This window comes from Ipomoea nil, unplaced genomic scaffold (genome assembly GCF_001879475.1).
Source record: "Ipomoea nil cultivar Tokyo-kokei standard unplaced genomic scaffold, Asagao_1.1 scaffold0875, whole genome shotgun sequence".
Taxonomy (NCBI): domain Eukaryota; kingdom Viridiplantae; phylum Streptophyta; class Magnoliopsida; order Solanales; family Convolvulaceae; genus Ipomoea; species Ipomoea nil.
Window position 1 is genome coordinate 506,758 of NW_017617303.1, and position 19,586 is coordinate 526,343.

Genomic DNA, 19,586 nt, shown 5'->3' on the forward strand with positions numbered 1-19,586 from the left:
TATTAACTCATGAATCATAAAAATTGCAAACACTTCAGGCAATTTACTATAACTCTCAATATTAAATTAAAATTCAAATAGCAAATTTAAATCTTAATATTTGCCCATAATTGAATAATAATTTAATTATGAATTTTAATGTCAAAATTTGGAGGAACTAAAAGACATCAATATTTCAAAAACAAGCAATTACCAAACATTTACCATTTGCCAAAATAATATACAATATAATATTAATTAAGGTAACATAATATGGACTAAGATTATGTGGTCTAATGGTACCCGGGTTGGACTTCCATTTGAAAGGTTGTGAGTTTGAGCCTCAGTGGAGGCGTTAATGGTTCTATGTGTTTCAGTAGGTTGAGAAAGTATACGAACAGATACTACATTGTAATAGAGTAGTAGCATTCAAAAAGGTAACATAATATGGTAATATTAAACTAAATTATTACCATTTACCAAAATTAATATATATAATATTTTTTTATTACAAAAAAAGGGGGGACACCCACATATACACAATATATATGTGTATACACTGAGACTCGAACACTAAACCTCCCACATAAAGGGTCAAACAAAATACCAATAGATTACAAGCCACTTAGTAATATATATAATTTTTAATTAGACAAATACTAATCTAATCTAACTCTATAATAAAGCAACAACTTCTTGCTCAAAAAATTATCCCGCCCAATGAAAACGCCGTCGTTTTGCCCCTAAGTTATTGTCTATTGCATTTTACCGCTCACTTAATACGATGTCGTTTGCTGTGAAGTGTAAAAAAAATCCGGCTATTTAATGCTGTCTTTATAAATGTACAGATTCTAACTAATATATCAAATACTACTTTTTACCTTACCAATGAAGATAATATATGAGTAGTCGAAGGGTTTTTGCACAATTTAATAGTACACCACTACTGAAATGTCTATATATATTTAGACATATATATAGACATTGATATACTACAAACAATACAAAGCATGCTGCTGATATTTAAATGAACACCAGCATTTAATAACATGTTGGTGTTCCAAGACTTAATCATCATGAAAACTCTTCGAGAGGTGTAATTCAAAATGTGATTGTTGCCTATAAAAGGCTACAATCACATTGTGGTGTCCATTTGATAAAACCTGTTCTGTCCATCACTATTCTCCATCTTCAAAATATTAGTAAAATGCCTTCCCTGTTCATTGCTGTCAAAGATATCCATCATGTCCACAAGCTCAGAGGAATTAGAGTGCGTTGTGTAAGGATCTATGATGTGCCTGAAAGGAGGGTAGGTAGTAACATCGAGTATGGAGTGTCTGCTCCATGATGATCAGGTAGTTTTCTATAGCATTTTTATTTTGAAATCTTAAAGTATAGACATGTTTACACCTTCATTTTAAAACAGAAGATGTAAGTATAACATAAGCATGTTTCCATCTTCATTACATTCCTATTTTTAAAACAGAAACTGTGATTAGTTTCATTTTTTCCCCGTTAAGCATGTTTATTTTCTATATTTTTTTATTAACTTCATTGGCAATCAGAAGCATGTTTACATGTTCAGTGTAAATCAGCAATAGGTTTTTAAAACAGAAGCATGTTTCCATCTAAATTTTGCAATCACTAACTGCTAATCTTTTAAGCATACTGTATTTTCTGTTCGGTATAGGGAGATTATATACATGCTAATATTCAGAATAAAGATGTTGTCTAATACAAAGATGTGTTAAAAGAAGGCCAACTCTATGAGATAAAGAACTTCTATGCTGTTACAAACTATTACCTGTACAAGGTCACTTAGCATAAGTATATGCTGAAGTTCAATTATAAAACAGAAGTCAAACAGATCAACTCTATAGGCTTTCCACTTTTTATGCTTCGGCTAACAAGTTTTGTGTCTTTGAAAGATCCCAAGGAAGTGAATGACAAGGAGCTCATTGGTAAAACCCTAATTGTACTATTACTAATACAACTGCTTAGACATATAATCACTGCTTATATTCTTTCAATATGTTTCAAATGTTATAGGTCATGTGGTGGAGATATATAATCCTGTAGACAAGATTGTGGGTGGTAAAGCCACAAAATTGATGGACTTTCAAATCTGTGATAATGCGTAAGTTTTATATATTTTGTTTATTTATTCCACTTTGATATATATTGACTATAAAATTGCCTATTTCCTTTCAGATTGCCTTATTAATATATAGTGACTTTCAGATTGCCTATTTCCTATATTTTTAGGGTTTGTTTATTTATTACACTTTTTTAGTTTCCTTTTCTGCATACCCTAAAATGAATTTCAAATTTTGCTCCCTTATAGATTGCGTAATCATTTGTCTTTTAGTTAAGTTTTACTTATTGCCTAAACATATTTTGTCTCTAAAATATGAAGACTATTCTTATGGTCTCTAATAATATGAAGACTATTCTTATGGTCTGTAAACAGATTTTGTCTTTTGCCTAACCTGTATATGTATATTTCTTTTATTTATTATGTTTAATTATTTTCCTTTTCTACCTACCTAAAACAGTGATAACTACTTGATGTGTACCTTGTGGGATTCTCATGTTGAGTCTCTACTGCCATACTACAATTCAAGTTCAAATGAACCAGTGATTGTAGTTATTCAATGTTGTAGGGCAAAGGTTGTTAGTGGTGAGTCTTTGAACCTTATACATATTTCCTCTAATTTATGCAATAGACACCAATGATATGTTTTTTTATGTGTGTTTTTTTGTAGGTGAGGTCAGAATAACATCATCATATGATGCAACTAAGATCTGGGTTAATGCTGATTTTGATGAGTTCAATGACTTCAAATCTCAGTTAGTATATGTAATGCATATACTTCCTGCCATTTATGATGTCTAAATTAGTCTCATTTTTTGAATAAAAATCTTTTTGTTTATTGTAGGTTAAAAGTTCAAGAGACTCCAATTAAAAGTATGAGCATTGTGACTCTAAACTCCCAGTCCACAGGGATTGAGAGTTTCCAAAAGGGTGAAAGGATTGTGTCTACAATCTTTGATCTACATAAGCTGCAGGTGGTTATTTAAATATTAAGCATGTTTCTTACAAATCTATTTTGTTATATTGAACAACTTTTTTCTAACTACTTTTTCAGGATGGGGATTACTATGTTCCTGCTGAAATTATGGCCATAGAGTCTTCTAGAGGCGATTGGTACTACATGGCATGCATGACACCTGGATGTAACAGGAAGCTTAAAATAATTCAAGGGGTCCTAAGCTGTGAAAAGTGTGAAAAACCATTTGAGGAAGGTACAACTAGATATAAGCTTTTGGTGAGAGTCTTAGACAAAACGACATATGCAACTTTCCTGCTATGGGATAGGGAGGTTGCAGAATTAGTTGGCATTCCTGCTACTCTGTTGTATGACAAGTACAAAAAGGTACTTCTGTTTTTTCTAACAATTGTATAAACTTTCTATAATTTTTATTCTTTTTTTTTTTTTTACTAATTGTGTTACTTATCAGGCTGATGTTGACATCCCCACTGAGATTGAGGTGCTGGTTGGTTTAAAAATGATTTTTAAAGTTGGTATTAAAAGAGCTCAAATGAAAGGGACTAATCCAGCTTTCAATGTAATGAGGGTACTAAGGGATGAGGAGTTGTTAGATGCTTATTGTGCCAGATTATTTGAAGATCAAGAAAAAGATCTCATGTCACAGCAGATAGAAAAGGATGAGAACACATCTCAACATTCTGAGGTGAATTCTGTTGATCTAAACACTATCTTTTATTGAAATATGTTAAGCATTCTCTAATTTTTTTTATACATATTGTTTTGCAGGAAGCCTCTAAAGAAGAAGAGGTCAATAGTCCTGCTAACACAAGGCCATCAGAATCCCAAGTTAATGCTAAACCTGATTCTCCTACTACTAAAAGGTCATTGCTGGATCAGTTTTCATCCTCAAAAGGGAGCAAAAGGACAAAGGGGGCACTCATTAAGAAGGAGAAGATGAACTGAATTGTTTGAAAAACATTTCTGAATAATATTTTAAGCCATCTGAGCTTTTTTTTTTTTTATATTCTGCATTGCACTAAACTTTTGGTTGTTATCCTGGATTATTCTTTATGTTTTATTATGGTTTTTAGTATGTTTTATTTTCTCTCAATTATTTACTATTTACTATATTACTTTTTTTTTTTTTTTTTGAATGGTACTAGCTCTATTACATTGTAGTATCTGTTCATATACTTTCTCAACCTACTGAAACACAAAGAGCTAATAACACCTCCACTAAGGCTCGAACTTACAACCTTCCACATGGAAGTCCAACCCGGATACCATTAGACCACATAATCCTGGTATTTACTATATTACTTAAGGATACTATTGTCTTTGATTTATTTCCTATAGTATTCATTGTACTGACTAAGACAAACAGCAAATACTATATTGCTTAGAATGTGACTTGCATTGTATAGTCAATTCTAAGTCTTTAGACCAGGTTGTTTACCCTTTAGTAAGGTCAACTAAGACAGTTGAACTGAAGTTCTAATTCATTTCAGAGCTATAATGTACTATTTCTGTTTCAATTACATGCCTATTTCCTTATTTGTGTCTTCTTCCTGTCTAATGTCTATATATATTCACATAGATAGATATTTTGCAAGGATAACACTAATGCAAGGTCAATTACTTAAAAATAAACAAACAGTTCACATATCAAATAAACACTAGACATTTATAAGTTAAGTAATGTCAGGTCAATTACTTACAAATAAACAAACAGTTCACATGTCAAATAAACACTAGACATTTATAAGTTAAGTAATGCCATGTCAATTACTTAAAAATAAACAAACAGTTCACATGTCAAATAAACACTAGACATTTATAAGTTAATTAATGCCAGGTCAATTACTTAAAAATAAACAAACAGTTCACATGTCAAATAAACACTAGACATTTATAAGTTAATTAATGCCAGGTCAATTACTTAAAAATAAACAAACAGTTCACATGTCAAATAAACACTAGACATTTATAAGGTAAGTAATGGCAGGTCAATTACTTAAAAATAAACAAACAGTTCACATGTCAAATAAACACTAGACATTTATAAGTTAAGTAGCAATCAGTTTGATTGGAAACAAAAAAAAAAAACATTTTGTTTAAAGGGAACTAAAAACAGTACGCATATACTTTTGTTTAAAGGGAAAAAAAATAAAAAAGTTTTAAGAATAATGCATCACATTTATCTAAAATCTCATAGTTTTGTTTAAAGTTTACTAAAAACAGTATTTCCTATACTTTAGTGTTAAAAACGTTGTCTTTTTATATGAACTGTTATACATAGTATTATACACTTAGATGTATAAGTATACCCTAAACTCTATACTTTATTGTTAAAATTTTTTATTTTATTTTTTATGAAAGTTATACATAGTATTATACACTTAGATTTTCTTGCGTGCTACTTAAACAAGCAACAAATAAACTGTTTCATAATTTATGGACCTCCTACAATTTTAAAAATAAAGCATCACATTGATCTATAATGTCATCCTTCATAATGTTGTTTAATTGGAACTTTAAACAATGACTGATTATATTGTATACTGTTTAAAATGTGGGGTTTTCATGTACCATTGGTTTGTGTATTATAAATAACTTTAGTATATAACTTCTTTCTTTTTTATTTTTTACTAAAATATTGAACTGTAATGGGAATTAATGAACGAAGGGGTTTCTAAAATTATATGCCCAGTGCATATGTAATGTTTATTTGAAACACTTTCTAAAGTTATTTGAAACACTTTGAATTTGAAACACATTGCACTCTATTATGTGAAATGAACTCTTAGAGCTTGAAACCCTGTATCAATTATTTCAAAGACTACATTGTGTCGAGTTGACTAATCCTACACTAAAAATATACTATACAGTGCTATGGAAAAGCATTGGTACAAAAGGCAATAATCTATTAATACACTACAAATGCTTTTCAATTTGAAAACATGTACAAATAGGACTTAAAGAACTTAAAAAATCTCTTCTGTAAAAAACCTTTACATCAATGGCCAAAATCTGTGGAAAAAAACTAAATTTTATTGCCAAAATATGGGGTTAATATGTGTTGCAAAAATCTAGGAGACAACGAACACAAATTGGCATCAAAATTCAATTTCATCATTTGCCATATTAGCAAATTGATACAAAGCAGTAATCTCCTCAACAAAATTCTGAGTTTAAGAAAATTTTGGAATCTAGCTATTTAAGTAACAGATTAAGTACCACACACTTTCATGTAATCAATCCATTATATGAGCCACACCTCACACGTACATTAATTAGAGAGGATGAATTGTTAAGCAAAACAATGGCATCAGAATTGTGAGTCATCATTTGCCAGAATCTGGGAACAAAGAATTTAGTAATCTCATTCAAAAAATGAAAGTATGACAATATCTGGAATCCATGTATTTAATGAGTACATAAAGTGGCACACAGTAATAGCAATTTCAAGAAAAACTGAAGAGTCATACTATAATTACTCAACATGAAATAAGACAAATAGAATTCATACAAGTAATAATTCATGTATATCAAACACAGCCTATCATATTGGTGATTACACACCTTTTCCCAGCAATGAGGCAAATTATAACTTCTACAATCATAGGCACAAAGAGGAAGCATTGGCTACAACAAAAAGGTACACAACAATGAAATTCTTACTTGACTTTTGCTACCATTACTTTCAACAACTGGTATTGTGAACTGTATCCTACTTCAAATGATGCACCACACACTTTCTGTCCCTGCAAAACACATTTAGGAAACAAATAAGTTCAATTTGTAGTACAAATATGAGGACACTCGATCTAACAATTACACAAGGTAAATCATTCTTGAAATGCGATTTCTAAAACAAAGGCTAAATGCAGCTAGATATATAATGTAAGCTATTAATTATGGAACTATCCGCATGTCTTATAGCAATGCAATAAAATCACTACAAATCATCAAACTGAGATCTAAACCTTGACAAATTAGAAAAAAATCTTAGATATACTTAGCTCATATGTTGTTTCCGGACTTAGGGTTTTGGACGATCATCTCGGACTCATCCAAGCCGAATAATCGAAGCTGGGACACATGTTAGGGTTAGGATAAAACAAAACCCTAGATCTAAGAATAGGATAAAGCTATTGTATCGACTGATATGATGAGGAAATCGGTAATTTCCTCCTCATATTGGTAATTCGAAAGACACAGAAAATCGAAGGAAAGAAACAGATGATTTCATGTATAGTGTTTACATCTTTGGTTTGTACTCCATCGAGCTACAACCAAAAGAGTTCTCGCAAATAAGGAAATAGATACTGTAGACGACATGCTTGCTACCAAGCTTTCGGACAGAGTGAGAGATGTAAGGAGGAATGCGAGAGAGAGAGACGAAGGCGAGAGATTCTGACGAAGGCGAGAGAGGCGGAAGGAATGCGAAAGGTCGGGTAGGGTAGAAGTGAAGCTGGGCGGTCGAACATATATTACGGGTATTGGGTCGGTTTGTTGGGTCGGGTTAATGGAGCTGGTGTTTGTAAGTGTATTGGGTTAGCATTGGTTTTTGACTTAGCTTGGGCCTTATTTTTACCACTTATGAATTTAGTTAGTACAATGATGTAATGAATTAATTGTTGTGTAATTGATTAATAGGATATCATAGAGTACTTATGTGGTCAAATATTATTTGACAGATAATACACAATTTTAAGATTCCATGTATATTAGATACATTTTTTAATATATTCAAAGAACCATATTTTTTGTCTTATTTAATATTACTTTTAAATTAAACGTACATCTTTATAAATATGATTTTTGCTTAGTAATATTAGAAATTGTGTTATAACGGAATGTACTAATATAAGGCTCTAATATTGTTTTTTTTTATATTCATACTCATTATATATTCATTTGCTTTATACACTAATCCACAGTCATTTCGAATTAAAAATAACTATATACAAATTTTAAGTTGTCTAATCATCTCAAGACTTCTAAAGTTAAAATTATTGCTCGATATCGGTACATTGTATAAAATAATCACACATTATGTTATTCTAAATCATCTTGATAATTATTCAATTTTCGTAGTGATAGGGAAACAAATTGTTACATAACAATATACTTTCTATTTAGGGTGCACACCATATGGTGGACCTTGATACATGAACTCATCATCATACTTATGTTATTAGCTCTGCATTGAGAATTATACTTGGAAATTTATTTAGTATAATATTGGTCTAATTACTTATATTGACTTACCTATATCTCAGAGAATTTAGAAAAAACCTCATCAACAAATGCTGACGCTCCAGGTGGAGACGAAAATACTTCAAGTATCCCTAGAAGACTTTCAAATGGATGTTGTTCTACTCAAAATATTACACCAATGAGTACTATAACAAATGGTAAAACTATTACATGTTATAGCGATGTACATTTACAAATCTTTCAAATATCCATATATAATTTTTTTAGATAGCTTTTTTTTTTTAATCTATTTGTCTATTACTGATTTGTGTTTAACTTAAATATTTATCTATGTGTAACAAAGGTACTTGCAATATACAATTAAGTGGGCGGAACATAACACAAAAATTCGGCTCTAAGAATTCCAAGGTTTTTATTTTTGGGAGACTTACAAAATCAATATCCTCCGTACCAACATCTATATTAACTGGTAACTTTCTATACAGATCATAAATTTACGTTTTAATTTATTACGTTGATACTATAGCTCATTTGCTACAAACTTTGACAATAGGTTGTAACACACAACATAAAGTAGCAAAGCGACAACCGTTCCAGGACATATCGAATGTTAATAGTGGATGCAACAAAATCCTAGACGGTACTAATTGTTATAGTATTAAACCTTCACATGGCATAAATAGGGACTTGCTATTAGCGTTTGAAGAAGAATCTCTTCCTGCACCGATGATAGCAACAAATAATTGCTCAACCGGTAATTCGTTCATTTCTATATATATATATATATATATATATATATATATATATATATATATATATATATATATATATATATATATATGCTTTCATTAGTTATATATATATGGATACTTTAAGCCTTTTATTTCATTTTGTTAACTTTTTATTCAAACTCATTATTACTTTATTCTAATTTATTATATTCTTAGAAATTGCTTAACTTATCTCAAATTCATCTATCAAATATTCCCTTACCTACAGAAGCAAGTATTACTGCCACAAGTTTGGTTATAAATGTTGACGGAAAACTACAAAACAACGATATTTCTACCACACATGCGCTTTCTAATGGTACGTTGCACAATATAATATTAGTAGGTGTTGCGCAATATTAATACCGCCTCATAATATTCCCGTTTAATGCAGTTGAGTATTGTGATTTTGGAGACGCTACAAATACTTGTGACCATTGTGGTGAGCTATTTTGATTTGAGGAGAGACAAAATAAGACAGTGACTAAGGGATCACCGCGATTTTCCATGTGTTGCAACAATGAGAAAATTAAGTTGCCCACATTACCCGTGCCACCCAAAGGTATCAGCAATTTTTTTTCGGCAAATGTGAACTGTCTAGGAAATTCTTACAAAACATCAGGACGTACAACAACATGTTTTGCTTCACATCAATGGGAGGTAGGGTTGACAGGAGCGTGAACAAGGGAGGCGGACCCCCGGTATTCAGATTAAATGGACAGAACTATCATTTAATGGGGAGTCTACTTCCAGAAGAAGGCAAGCCACCACATTTTGCCCAACTATACATATACGACACAAGCAATGAACAAATAAACCGTATCAATGCTGTGAGGTAAAGAAAATCTTGGCTTACTTATGTTATGATTATTTTGTTTAAACCAATTATATAAAATATATATTCCTTTTATAATTAATTCAGGGATGGTTCTAATCAAGATGACATTCATATAGACATAGTAAATGTCATTCAAGGTGAGTTGGATCAAAATAATGTCTTGGTTAAGTCATTTCGTATGGCTAAGTCAGAAATGGATAGAAATCCATGCGCAGAAGTAAAGATCAAATTGCTAGGCAAGCGCAAGAAAGATGCTAGGACATATAATTTACCTGAAGTGTCTGAGGTAGCTGCATTAATAATTGGAGATCTTGATACCAGCATAGGTGAGCGTGATATTGCCGTTCAAACTAAGAGTGGCCAACTACAAAGAATAAGTGAATTAAACCCTTCCTACTTGCCACTTCAATACCCATTGTTGTTTCCATATGGTGAAGATGGTTATAGGGAAGGCATTGCCTTCTCTAACATAAAGGGCAACGGTGGTGGTGGCGGCAGACAAAGGATTAGTCCAAGAGAATTATTTTGTTATCGCTTACAATCAAGAAATTCGGTGGTCAGTACAATGCTACATGCGAAGCGGTTATTCCAACAATTTGTTGTTGACGGATATACAATGGTTGAGTCAGGAAGACTCATTTATATAAAGACACCAAAAAATCTTACGGTGTGAATCATATAGTGGATTGACCGATGCTCTAACTAGGGGAGAAATAAATCAGGAAAATCAGGGGCGTAGGATAATTCTACCATCGAGTTTCACTGGCGGAGCAAGGTACATGATACAGAACTACCACGATGCGATGGCTATTTGTCGATGGATTGTATATCCAGATTTATTTATAACTTTTACCTGCAACCAAAATGGCCTGAGGTGCAACATTTCCTGAATGACCGTAGTTTGAAAGCTGAAGACCGTCCGGACATAATTTGCAGGTTGTTTAAGATGAAGCTCGATTCCTTGATAGCTAATTGTAGAAAGAAGCAACTGTTTGGATCTGTTGCTGGAGGTAAACCCCTGCACCTTTCTTTTAACGTATTTTATCGTGTTAAGATTGTTCTTTCTAAATTATATTCATTATTTAATTCACAGTTATATATACCATTGAGTTCCAAAAAAGAGGTCTTCCGCATGCACATATATTGCACTTTTTGGAAAAAAGAAATCAAGTTAGTGAATGATAAGCATATTTTCACTACAAGAAAAATGCACATAGACAACGGTTATTAACCGTTGTCGTAGGGGTATAGTTTCTGTTGTTGAAGCCGGTGTTGTTGTAAGTCCCGCGCATAGACAACGGTTTTTTAACCGTTGTCTTTTCTAGAAACAACAACGGTTTTTTAACCGTTGTCTATTAAGTGTTGTTGAAGCCGGTGTTGTTGTAAGTCACGCACATAGACAACGGTTAATAACCGTTGTCTTTTCTAGAAACGACAACGGTTTTTTAACCGTTGTCTATTAAGTGTTGTTGAAACCGGTGTTGTTAAAAGTCATGCAATAGACAACGGTTATTAACCGTTGTCTTTTCTACCAACGACAACGGTTTTTTAACCGTTGTCTATTAAGTGTTGTTGAAATCGGTGTTGTTAAAAGTCACGCAATAGACAACGGTTATTAACCGTTGTCTTTTCTACCAACGACAACGGTTTTTTAACCGTTGTCTATTAAGTGTTGTTGAAACCGGTGTTGTTAAAAGTCACGCAATAGACAACGGTTATTAACCGTTGTCTTTTCTACCAACGACAACGGTTTTTTAACCGTTGTCTATTAAGTGTTGTTGAAACCGGTGTTGTTAAAAGTCACGCAATAGACAACGGTTAATAACCGTTGTCTTTTCTACCAACGACAACGGTTTTTTAACCGTTGTCTATTAAGCGTTGTTAAAACCAGTGTTGTTAAAAGTCACGTACATAGACAACGGTTTTTAACTGTTGTCTTTTCTTTAAAAGACAACAGTTATAAACCGTTGTCTATTGTGTGTTGTTGAAATCGCTTTTGTCACACCCATAAACTGTTGTCTTTTGTAGAAAAGTCAACGGTTTATAATTGTTGTCTATTGTAAAATAGACAACGGTTTTTAACCGTTTTTCACCTGCTTAAATTATAATCGTATAAAAAAAAAACAATTTATCCATTCACCATATGTTGCAAAGTGTAGTTACATAATTGTGCACAAGCTAATAAGGTTCAAAATAACAAGTCAAAAGACTTCCATGACCAATTCTAATTATCATCCAAGTCATAATACTACTACACAAAAAAACAATTCCCCGAACCAATTCAAGTCCAAATGATCACAACGTTCGAATGACCAAATCATACCTACTCTATGTGACTTGATAGAATATCGGCCCATTCAGATCGCACCAGATCAATAACCGCTTTGTCATAATCAACTTGTTGAAACTACATGTAAAAAGTAAGAAAATAAATTAGTATAGATATAAATAATTTGCAATGAAATGAAACTGCCCTCTTACTCTCACCACATTCATACTCAAGGTGTTCATAACAAGATAATGAGTTCCCTAAAGAGAATCATAACAAGTGTAGCCAACAAGTAAAGAAAGACACTTGAAAAAAGCAATACAAATGCACTCCCAAAAAAAAATGTTAACAAATCAGATACACAGGATTCAGGTTCTTGTCTTAGCCTTCAAGTCTTTGAGAGATTATTAGACACCCAAATTTGATAAACAATTCAGATAAAATCTCATGAGAATATAATGCATGAAACTTAAACACAAACGACAAAGAAATCCCTTATTAATTACAAAACATCAAGCACTAAAATGCCCAAAATTTCGAGCTTTCACATGCATTCTACACCCAAATTTCAGAGCAACAAACTTATATATTCTAAAAAATAAAAAATAAAAATCAAATTTATCATCAATAACTGTCCAAATCAAGTGAAAAAGAGAGAGGCTTAAACCCAAGCTAACAAAGCATTAAAAACCTAGAACCATTCTGCAATTAAATAACAGCAAGAAACAAGGAAGAGAGAGTAGAAATGGAATGTAATACCAGTGCTTGAACAGAATTTTTATCATCGAAGTCTGGAGCATCAAATGCATCATATTTCCACTTTGAAACATTCAAATCAGAATAATTTTAAACACGAAATAGAAATGAAATGTATTACCAGTGCTTGAGCAGAATCTTTATCATCAATGTCCGGCATGTTCTTATGGTTTGCAAGCAGGAGTGAGCATTGATTTGTTGGTCAACTTGTTGATGTATTGCATCATCATCAACCTCAAACTTGTTTGCAGTGAGTAGCAGTTCTGACATGTCCTCTCTATGGTAAAGGTAGAGGAGAGTATCATCACTACTCTCACATTTGCACTTGTAAATTTCATTGTCTGCAAATTAAATTAAATAATTAAATTAGCTGCATGCTGCATGATCGAAATGAATGAACTAAAAGAAAAAAATAGACTTTTCGTCGCTAAGTTATAGTATTTTGTGATAGCTAGCATGCATATAGCATACCCTTTATGGCAGTACCACGAAGCTTAACAAGTTCGTGTAGAACTGTTTTTACCATTCGTAATGGTTTGTCATCAGCTCCAGCTCTAAGTAATCCATCAAACCAAAACCCGAAGAAAATATTTAATTAATGAAGCAGAGCCAAGCATTCAGCAAGATATACCAAAATTCCAGACAAATAAGAATAATCATGCAATCTATTTACTATGTCTGTACATACCTCTTCCTGATTTCTTCCATACCAAGATCTTGTAGGTATATGTGAATGCTTTGAAGAATTCGGTGTAGGTCAACCTCATAAATGGTGCTTTGGAGAACCTATAACATATGAAAATGATTCAGAGAATTGTAAACCTCTAATACATAAAATGTATATTACTATTCCTAATACTTATATGGTTGATACCTTCCCAAGGGAAAGAATCACGTGAAGATTGCCACCTTACACTTGTGCAATACTCCTCGACTGTCTAGTCTCACTTGAGAAAACTAAAGAGAGATGTTCCGGCAATCCAAGGTGGTTCTTACCATTGGGGTATCAAACACAACTACCAAGAAAGTTTCTCATACTAATTCTAACAATACTACAAGTCAGTTCATTAAGTAACATAGATGATGAGCCTTAAACTAAATACAAGAAAAATTGATCAACATCATACAATGACAAGATCAAAGCAATTCCCATCTGAGGCAAAACTTGAGAAAATTTTAGGGGAAAAAAAATTAGTTTTTTTGCTTAGTTGCCAAATATTATAATGAAGCAAATTGGAGATTTCCCACAGAAAAGGTTTATAAATATATACTAATTAACAAATAGCCATAAAAAAAGAATAACTACCCATTAGAGCTTTTAATCCTTACTAAAACTCTACACACAGTTCACTTGAAACACAGAGCTAAACAAATTACCTATTAAGAATAGTACCAAAAAAATTACACAAATATGTGATAATATATACATGTATATGCATATAATAAATGCAATATTAAATGAATGTGTAATGCTTTAAAAGATTTATTCTAACCCAATACGTTCCTAAGAGTATATTCCAAATAGATGACAATCAGAAGTCACCACTGATAACAATTACAAGAGGATCACCTTGGTAAGTTTGATAAGACATTTCACAACCAACGGAGAACTTTTGATTTCTAACAGCTAGGGACTCATTTGCTGTTGGAGATGGCTACCTTGATGGGTCCAAAGGCCGTAAAAGATTGATGAGCACAACGAATGATGTTGTTCGATCAGCATTATAGAACATGCAGAATATGACCAACCAATTATAGTTAAGACACAAGAATAAAATCACTAAATTTCCAAAAGCAGACTCACCAAAATCTTAAGCATCAGAACATTCAAGGCTTTCAGAAGCTGACTACCATCATCCATTCGTGGAACCCTTTCATCTAGAAGCCAGAGCAAAAGCTCAGTAATAAGTATAGGAACAGTGCTCTCCTTGGCAGCATGAGCAAGATTTTTACTTTGAAAAGTCTGCATGAAGATATCAAAGGAAAACAGTTTAGATACACAGATTATTCCAAAACAAAAATCTGTCCCACCCAGTTCGTGCCTTCCGAACCTAAAGTATTTCTATAAAGTCAAGAGAAGGTTAGTGAATGGTAAAAGGAAATTGCCTGCATAAGTGTATTGAGAACATATTTGCAAGATCTTGATGGTATTGAGAACATATTTGCAAACTAAACTCAAAAGTCTTGGCTACCTGCAGCAGATATCAAACCAGAAGCAACATGAAACCAATGACAGAATAGGAAAAGTAGTAAGGTAAAGCTGCATTAAAGAATTTCTTGCCTTATTCCCTTAAAAAAAAATCAGAGAAATAGGAAGGTAAAATATTTGAAAACACCTGAGGTGGTGGGATGAAGGGACAGAAGTGAATGTCTCCTTAATGCTAACGAACTAAATCTTCAATGGCGTAAACAATATAATAACACTGGTAGAGGGATTTAAAACAATGCAACACCACACTCAACACTCAAAATTAACAATAACACATAAAAATTTACTTATTTAATTAAACATTTAACAAAATATTAACAGAGAAAAAAAAATTAAATACCTGGCTGAGGGGTTGCACCGCCGGTTGAGGAGTGAGGACCGTGAGTCGGTGAGAGGACTGATTTGAGGAGTGAAGGCCGGAAGGCGGAAGCCCAGAAGGCGTTGGAGGACGGACTATGGAGAAACCGGAGGGCGTGAGGGAGTGACCGGAGTTCGCCGACTCGCCGAGGGTGGAATCCAGTCGTCCAGAGAGGCGCGCGGTTGGCAGTGGACGGTGGAGCCGCGATGGACGGAGGATGGACGGATGGAGGACGGAGGGCTTGGCTGTGTTCAGACGGACGAAGGTGGAGGGGATTTTCAGAATTGGGGAATTTTGGGGGATTTGGGGAATTTTATGTACAAGACTTAAAGACGGCGCCAAGCCGCCAAATACAAAATTTTGGTGAAAATTAGATTGTAATAAAATAATTTTCAAATAACAATAGCGAGAGTAACAATAGCTTTTGTACTAATAGCGAGAGTAAATTTTTAAAATAATTATAAAATGTAAATTTCGTCACTAACTCATAAATTTTTAAGTAGAGTAATTTTTAACCCTTACAAAAGCTAGGCAAATAATACATTTAGTGATGGATATTTTTACCCGTCACTAATTTTTTGTCACTAAAAATTGTTTTTCTTGTAGTGGTTGGAGGCGGTGAGAGCACTGGGAACGACGGTGTTAGTCGGTGTTATTGTCGAAGGAGAAAATTTGCAATGGAGAGAAATTCGACGGTCGAATTGTTGAAGGCAAATGTTGCAAAGAGGGAAAAATTCGCACTAAGTTAAAACTTGCAAAGAGGGAAAGAATTGAATGAATTGTTTTTATTTTGCAAAGAGGGAAATAACATAACATATACAATATACTATATACTATGTATTAATATACTCCGTAATAAGGAAAATAACGAAATTTTATTTTAATTTTATAATAAGCCTTCATTTTTTCTAAATTAAATAAGTATATTCATGGTTATCAAATTATGAACATATAGTTCTGTGATCTGTGAATACAGAGTTCAACAATTGGAAATATGAACATCGAAAATTATGAACATAGAGTTCTGTAATTGTGAATATATAGAGTTCATTCATTATGAATATGAATTTCAAAAAAATTATGAATATATAGTTCGGTAATTATGAACATAGAACATTGTGCACCATGCATGGTGCACACGGTTACACAACATAATTTGCCCTTTATTACCCAGAGATTTATTACCCAGACAGCTGGCGGCCCAATTATTACAAAGATCACGGCAAAAGAAATGAGTTATAGCTAACTGTACGACATCAACTACTCTTTCATATGGCAAATTATTGCATGGACCATGGTCCACACAATTGTGTAGACCATGAATATCAGGTACATTTTTAATATATTAAAAGTACATTATTTTTGTACTAAAGGTACATTATTTTTGTACTGAAGGTACATTATGTAAAATAATGTACCCTTAGTATATTAAAAATATACTTTCAAAAAATGTACCTTACGTACATAAATAATGTACCCTTAGTATATTAAAAATGTACTTTTTATTTATGGTCCACACAATTGTGTGGACCATGGTCCATGCAATAATGATTGCTTTCATATCCATTCTCCACCTGTCCCATGCATGTCGGAAGGGTCGATTACCAACATGATAATTATTATTATTATTTGAATTTATAGATTGGTCTTAATTGTAATTGAAAATAAAATTTTAATAAATTGACAATGAAATTTTGGTGAATAATTTTATATTTAAATATGAACGAAAATAGAACTATTAAATTAACTTTTGAATTGTATTCTTTCTTTGTTAAATTTTTATGCATTATATTTGGACAAAAAAAAATTAATTACATTTTTATTTTTGTTCTAGATCTTGTAAACATCTATTGTCATCTCGTAACAAAAACAATGAAGGTCCAAATTATAGGTAAAAGATAATGTGTAACACTTTAGTAAACAAGAGTTGGTGTGACTTTGTGGGTTTAGCCTAAATACATAAGTGTTAGTGTGGCTTGGTGGGTTTAGCTTGGTTCTACTTTATACAATCATTGTCTTGGTTCTCAGGGACAACATAGAACCAAACTTGTTATATATTTGATGTTGCACTTAAATACACAAGTGTTGGTGTGGCTTGGTGGGTTTAGCTTAGTTTATTATGTTAGAAGTTTTGGGTTCCATTTTTCCTAGAGGCATCCTAACCTATTTTATAAAATCGTTGTCTTGGTTTTCATAGACAACCCAGTTATATACCAGATGTTGCACTTTGGTATATAAGAGTTTGTGTTGCTTAGTTGGTTAAATCTTATTTGTTATGTTTGAGGTTATAGGTTCAACTCTTGTTATTAACATCCTTGTTTTTATTTTATACAATTGTTGTCTTTTATAAAATAATGATGCGCAAAGACAACGATTTTTTATAACCGTTGTCTTTGTAGTGTTGTGTATTCAAATACGCTTAAAGACAACATACCAAAGACAACGTTAAATAAAACCGTTGTCTTAAACAAATAAAGAACACGCAACGACAACGGTTATATAAAACCGTTGTCATTGTAGTGTTGTGTATTCAAGTGCTATTAAAGACAACACATAAATGACAACGGTTAAATAAAACCGTTGTCTTTTATAAAATAATAATGCGCAAAGACAACGGTTTTAAAAAACCGTTGTCTTTGTAGTGTTGTGTATTCTAGTGCGCTTAAAGACAACACACAAACGACAACGGTTAAATAAAACCGTTGTCGTTTTTTAAAAAAAGAGCGCACAAAGACAACAGTTTTAAACAACCGTTGTCTTTTTAGTGTTGTGTATTCTAGTGTGCTTAAAGACAACACAGCAACGACAACGGTTAAAAAAACCGTTGTCTTTTTAAAAAAAAAAAACGCACATAGACAACGGTTTTAAAAAACCGTTGTCGTTGTGGTGTTGTCTTTTCACAATATGCACAAAGACAACACACTTATAACAACGGTTATATAAAAACCGTTGTCTTTGACAAAAATGTTGCATCAAAGACAACGGTTTTGGACCAAACTGTTGTCTTTTATACAAAAGACAACACTTTTCTTAATAACTGTTGTCTTTCTAGTGTTGTCTATGTGCACTTTTCTTGTAGTGTTTACACTCATATTTTAGGTACATCTTTATAATAATTTTGCATTAATTATTTAATATTATCTAATAATTAGTTCTTTTTATATATAATATATAATCTATTCTTATATAATATATAATATATATAATATATAATATATAAGAATACGTACTACTCCATTTCCTAGTTTAATATATTTAGCGTGCTATATACTAAATATATATATATATATATATATATATATAATATATTAATAGCTAATCCATTTCCTATCCTAAAGATAAAGAAACAAAGTAATAATATTGTTTGATTTCTTCTTCAGGGCGTGCGGCAAATGCGGCGCAACTTTGGTCGACGGAGTCGTGCGGCGAGAAACAATAGGAATTGAGCGGTAGAAATTAATTTAGGAAGTATATAAATAGTAGAAGTTTTCTATTATAAAATGTTCATTCTTCCCCTCTCGAATATTCTTTAAGGTTGTTATCAATGCTCATTCGCGGCTAATTTCTTGTTTGGTTTAGTGAATTGAAGCCCCGGAGTTCATTACGCTGTAAGGTTATTTATTTATTTTTATTATATATTTTTTATGCATTTGAGTATTAAATATTCTTCTAAGTTATTTGAAATAATTGTGTCATTTAATTGCTAGGGAGGCCTACTAGTTATTTATTTGATATAATTATTTGCTATATTAGATAATGTTGTGCTACAAATTGCTCTAATATTCAGTAGCAACTGGGTTAATTATTGACGGCTTAGTGATAATTGGACTCGGGTAGAATATTTTCCTAAATTAAATGCAACCGCTTGTGCTTGTGTTATTTAGTTTGTCGGTTTTCCTAGTTCCTATTGCTGCTATTAAATTAAATCTATAGCGCTTGTCTTAGGTTATTTAGTAGTTAGGGGTAATTAAACCGCTTGTGCTTTATTTACCTACAGCTAAGGGAAAACAGAAATGAAATAATTTCACGACAAATATTCAATTGCATATTAATTACTTTATTAATCAATGATCAGTGTTGAATTCCGGTGGTGGATCTTTACTAACCAAGGTTTCTTATTATAAGTGTTTT

General features: G+C 32.3%; 1 protein-coding gene and 1 long non-coding RNA gene across 2 annotated transcripts; one reads left to right on the top strand and one right to left on the bottom strand.

The window, feature by feature from the left end:
• The first annotated feature begins 1,810 nt into the window (after window positions 1–1,810).
• Window positions 1,811–3,995, top strand: LOC109178934. Its single transcript, XM_019328485.1, has 8 exons — window positions 1,811–1,940; window positions 2,029–2,116; window positions 2,643–2,659; window positions 2,745–2,829; window positions 2,919–3,048; window positions 3,129–3,416; window positions 3,502–3,735; window positions 3,819–3,995. The coding sequence occupies exons 1-8, from the start codon at window positions 1,811–1,813 to the stop codon at window positions 3,993–3,995; spliced, it is 1,149 nt and encodes a 382-aa protein (XP_019184030.1).
• A 9,415-nt stretch (window positions 3,996–13,410) lies between these two features.
• LOC109178968 lies at window positions 13,411–14,622 on the bottom strand. The gene is made up of 3 exons (XR_002053795.1): window positions 14,459–14,622; window positions 13,577–13,674; window positions 13,411–13,442 (listed from the first exon to the last, which is right to left on the bottom strand). It is a non-coding gene; the product is annotated as an uncharacterized LOC109178968 (long non-coding RNA).
• Window positions 14,623–19,586: the final 4,964 nt, after the last annotated feature.